This window comes from Arabidopsis lyrata (genome assembly GCF_000004255.2).
Source record: "Arabidopsis lyrata subsp. lyrata unplaced genomic scaffold ARALYscaffold_5, whole genome shotgun sequence".
Classification (NCBI taxonomy): domain Eukaryota; kingdom Viridiplantae; phylum Streptophyta; class Magnoliopsida; order Brassicales; family Brassicaceae; genus Arabidopsis; species Arabidopsis lyrata.
In genome coordinates this window covers 5195265-5200936 of record NW_003302551.1, presented here as the reverse complement: position 1 = coordinate 5200936, position 5672 = coordinate 5195265, and the positions used below count along the sequence as shown (strand labels likewise).

The following is a 5672-nucleotide window of genomic DNA, read 5'->3' as shown; positions in this document are numbered from 1 at the left end:
CTCCATATGTGAAATCATCGTAATCAATTATTTGGGTTATGCTTCTTAAGACCTTCTTTATTTTTTGCTCTAAATTTCGTAACTATGATTTTAAAAAAAAATTATATAAGTATAACATTCAGCTATAATTTTGTTTAGGGATAAAATGATAATATATTAAAACTAAAAATTATTTTGTAAAGAAAAAAAGTTGTGCTTCAAAATTTGAGCAACATTATTTTTTTTTTTTGAAGTAAAATGTACAGCATTATTGAAAATAGGTTTTATACCAAATATAGAGTTTAGAGTAAGATTTAAAGCACCGTGAATGGAGATGCATGTTCTAGCTAGTAGAATTAAGAAAGAAAAAAATTGTTTTATCTTTTGTTCTGATAGTCTGAGTCCTGCTTGATCTAAGAAAAATGAGGTTAATTCCAACACTCTTTGGAAGGAAAAAAAAAACAATTCTTTATAAGAAAACGAAAGGGAAAAACACATTTTTAACCTTCAAAGTGTTACTGGGTAGCACTTTAAACCTCAAAAGAATTTTACTAATACTATAAACCACCAAAATAATTTTACTAACACTTTAAGCCTCCAAACTAGCTATTTTGTTTGTCTCGCCATAAAAAATGATGGAAAAATTATTTTCATTTGTTTAATATACATTTCTTTAATTTAATTTAAATTTAAATTAATTTTATTATTTATTACAATTAATAAAATATCTAAAACGACAAAAAAAAAAAAAAACCTTTGCCTTCTTTGTTTACTCACCGTTCGACCATGAAATTTGAAAATTAAACCTCTATAACTATAGACTTAAGAACAAGAGAAGTTTATAGTAGAATAATAGAAACAAAATAATGTAGAATATGAGATACACAAGAAGCTTAAGTAGAATAATAAAAACCAAATAATGTCGAAGTTTAGTCATAAAACGAAGCATTATCCGTATCGGAGGAATATAGTTTTTGCACTTTTCTTAATAATTGTATAAAATCATAATAAATGATAAAAATTATTTAAAATTTAAATTAAATTAAATAAATGTATATTAACCCATCATAAAATCAATTGTTTCATCATATTTTATGGCAGTGCAAACATGAAAGCTAGTTTGAAGGTTTAAAGTGTGAGTACAATTATTATGGTGGTTTATATTGTTAGTAGAATTCTTTCGAGGTTTAAAGTGATATCCAGTGATACTTTGAGAGTTAAAAATGTGATTTTTCCGAAAGAGAAAAAAACAATAACGAATACGTCGTAGTCCCCAAGAGCCCAACAATAACATACATTTCATTCTCCTACGGGCACCATGTCCATAATTAAACATATTTTATGCACCGAATACGTATATCTAATCCATGTACCGAAATATTTTTTGTAGTACGAAATTCAAAATGCACATAAATGCATACATAGTTGCTTAAATTTTTTGTGACAAAAAAGAATAAGACGAAGATTGTTATTAACGGACATGATATGTGGTATAATATCTCACGTACACCACTTAACTGAAGTTTGATGGACGGTGTGCCAACCAGATTGAGAGTTAATAAAATTAAACGTTAAAGAAGGATCATATGTTTCGCTTTTGATTACCGATAGGTTGGATTTCTCAATCCAATGATGCAATCATTCGTTAATTAGTAATAATTTGTGATTTCATAATCCAACTTGAACATGCCATACATAAGATTTCCCACAATTCAAACACTTTCAAAATTACCTTAGTTAATGTGTCTATATTTAACTAATTCATGGTTCTAGTGGTTAAAGGATTTGTACTACGATTTTAATCATCGTACACTATTTGGATATCTTAAATAAAAAAACATATATGATGTTTCATACAAGCTCCGAAACCTAGTTTAAACTTTGACCTAAGAACATAGAAATGTATAGTTGAAATCTGCACATTGTGATATTGGTCTCGGCTTTTAAACCAAAAAGATTAGATTTGATATTAGCTCTGGATTCGTTTCATTGTTAGCAAATGTTATGTGTGGGTTACTTGGTCACTTAAGCTATGTATATCCCCATTCTAAAAATCTCCGCCAATCCCGATTACTCCCCGCTTAATCGCTATGTCCACTATATCCGCCTCGATTAATGACTAATCTCATAAAGAAATCAGTTACCCGATTACTCTCCGCCTAGCTAATTCGATTACTTCCCGCCTGATCTGATTACTCTCCGCCTAATTTTACATATCCCGATTATTTTTGTTATTCAATCATTTAAATTGGGAGTTTGTGATGTTTTACAATAATTTATGTTCAAATTTTAGTAAAAATCATAAATTTGTAATAAAAATCATAATAATTTATCTTAAAAATACAGTTTTATATATGTTTTACTGCAATTTTGAAAGCAATATTGGATTAATATGTTTTTAAAATATTAAAATAACCCTAAAACTAATCTCCGATTAATCCCCGATCTTATCCGATTTTTCTATTAATCGCTAGGCCCATACCAAGCGCCCGACTAGCGCCTAGCGATTTTTCAAACAAGGTGTATATCTATGATTGGTTTATAGAAACTCCATAAAAATGGACATACATAAGTTTTGTATTAGATGTACTTGACAACACAAAAAATATGAATAGAACAAATGCATCCCAAATTTCAGAGAACAGATCCAAAATATATCTGATTTGTTTAGAGAACGGTTGCATCCCAAATTAAAAAGCAAAATTGTTCCAAACTTGAAGAAAGCAAAGAACATATGCATGCAAAAGAGACAAACTTTGAAATATCGGATTAGATAAACCCACAATCTAAACTTTATAAAACAATAATCACACAAAAAATGTTGTCGAAATTCACAACAGCTCGAAGGAAAAAAAATCAGAGTAACGAAAAAGAAGAAAAGAATCAATTGAGTCAAGAATTAGTGCCTTTGATTTGAGCTCAATGTCGACAGATCTAGAGCGGAATTAGTGCCGGTGACAGGTTCAGTGTCACATCTACCTCTAACGACAACGACGGCCGACAGTAGGTTTAATTGGTGGCTGGAGAATCGATTCGTTGGTATGAGAGAATTAAGTCTGAGAGAGTTATGTCTTACGATTGTTCGAGAAAGGGAGGAATTGACTCTAAAGGAAAAAAGTCAAAATTTTGGCTAAGTATTTGGCGGAATAAGTGATTCCGCTTAGTAAAATTAAATCTTAGCGTTAATCAAACGCTATTATATAATAACCAAAATTACAATTTATCTTCAATAAGAGTTCAGCAAACCGTGCTATTATATTATGCTAACAATGTGGATTTTTTTTTTTTGTAGTGTGTTAAAAAAAATTAAGTTTTGTATTCAATCATTTCTTTAAATTATTCATTTTTTCAGTTTTACAAGAATATACATATTACAAATTTAAATTTAAATTTAAAACTTTCCAAACAATGTTTAATAAATTACTTTGTATATTATCCAATCCAAATATAAATAAATGCTAAAAAATTTAACAGAAAGAACAAATATTCATTTAAAAGAAAACAGGAAAAGTTACAAAAACCAAAAACAAGAAGTGTCACAATGCATGAGAATATTAATTATAATTGGACTGTCTTTAGGTTTAAGACATTTATTACTCTATATGTATTTCCCCACTCCCTATATAGGTCCCACTTTTAACCATACATTTAACCATAGTTAAATCATCAAACCCTACCTTTCTCTGTTAAACATCTTCAAGCTCTGTCCTTTTATTTTTAATAAATTTATTATTCACATTTATTAATATTTTTTATATCTCTCCCTATTAAATTATCTTATTCTCTCTTAGCAACATTCATCAACCAGATTCACTATCATCTTATAACACATCTTCTTCCTCTAAAGTTTATTTTCTTAAACCTTATTACAAAAATATGATCTCCAAAAGTTGATTAATCTCTTTTTATCCATTTTCTTCTTCATTTCTCAATCTCAATTTCTTTTTCTTGTTAAGCTTAACATAAACCCTAATATTTTCTTGATTTTTTTCAAGAAAATAAAAAACATAAGTCATAGAGATGCTTGAAGTTAGATCAATGGATATGACTCCTAAATCACCAGAACCCGAATCCGAAACTCCGACCCGGATCCAACCAGCTAAACCAATCTCTTTCAGTAACGGAATCATCAAACGCCACCACCACCACCACCACAACACCGTCACTTACAAAGAATGTCTCAAGAACTACGCGGCGGCGATTGGTGGTCACGCGCTTGACGGTTGCGGAGAATTCATGCCGTCTCCTTCTTCAACACCTTCCGATCCAACTTCTCTCAAGTGTGCAGCTTGTGGTTGTCACCGTAACTTTCACCGCCGTGAACCTGACGACTCCTCCTCCGTTCCACCACCGTCTCTTCTTCCATCTTCAACCACAACCGCCGCAATTGAGTATCAACCTCATCACCGTCACCACCCTCCTCCTCCACTAGCTCCTCCGCTTCCTCGTAGTCCTAGTTCATCTTCTCCGCCACCAATCTCCTCCTCCTACATGCTTTTAGCTCTCTCCGGTAACAATAAAACCACACCGTTCTCAGATCTAAACTTCGCCGCCGCGGCCAACAATCTCTCCGCCGCGCCTGGCTCACGGAAGCGATTCAGGACAAAGTTTAGCTCAAATCAGAAAGAGAAGATGCATGAATTCGCCGCTCGAATCGGATGGAAGATTCAGAAACGCGACGAGGACGAGGTTCGTGATTTTTGCCGTGAGATCGGAGTTGATAAAGGTGTTCTCAAAGTTTGGATGCATAATAACAAAAACTCCTTCAAATTCTCCGGCGGAGGTGCCACCGCCGTTAACGGTATCGGCGGAGAGAACAATAACAATGATGGAGTTCGCGGTGGAAGCGGTTTAGCTAACAAAGACGGTGGTGGTGGTGGTGGGAGATTTGAGAGTGATAGTGGCGGAAACGTAAACGCCTCGTCGTCTTCGTCGTGAAGAAGGAAACATCTTGTCGTTTTGCAGGGAAAGAGTAATAATGGAAGCTTAAGCTTTTGTTTTAGCTTTTAGATCATAGAGAGTAAGCACTGGTATTATTATCGTTAATACGTTTTTATTAATATTAATTAAAACTCTTTTAGCTCCTTTTTTATTTTTATTTTTGTTATAATTTCATTACCACGACGTTGTCTTAAAAGGAGGTAATAATATTACGTTCCGAGAGTTTTTTTATTTAATTTTCCAATTGATGTAAGTTTATATCAGCAAATTACTCGAATTAGTCACTGCAATAAGATTCATTCGATTATGTTTTAATAAGTCAATTTTGGTAAATTTAATGAACCTCTAATGAGGAAAATTTAATAACTTAGTGCAATATTTTTAATAAATATGTTTTTGGCTTCTTATCTTAAAAGTATTTTGTCTTTTAATATAATGTAACGTTCCGAAAGGTTTCATAATATTTTCCACTAATGGAAAATTCTATAAACTAATCACCCGAATTAGTCACAACACTATAGGTCAATTTTTGGTAAACAAACGAACCCTAAAATGCGAGTTTTCCCAAAAGTATATAAACTATTGCAATTTAATTAACTATTTAATAATATGGTTTGGTTTCTTATCTTGAAGAGTACTTTGTCGCTTAATTTAATATGCGATCAAACTAAGATCTAGGTGTCCTTTTCGTAAATCTCTCTTTATTCTTTGAGAAAAGAGACAGGTTTTTATTTTATATAATTATTCTAATA

The 5672-nt window shown here is 31.8% G+C and overlaps 1 protein-coding gene across 1 annotated transcript; it reads left to right on the top strand.

The window, feature by feature from the left end:
• Positions 1–3708: 3708 nt before the first annotated feature.
• LOC9311548 (zinc-finger homeodomain protein 9) lies at positions 3709–5151 on the top strand. Its single transcript, XM_021026575.1, has one exon. The coding sequence runs from the start codon at positions 4000–4002 to the stop codon at positions 4915–4917; it is 918 nt and encodes a 305-aa protein (XP_020882234.1). The 5' UTR covers positions 3709–3999; the 3' UTR covers positions 4918–5151.
• The last annotated feature ends 521 nt before the right edge of the window (positions 5152–5672 follow it).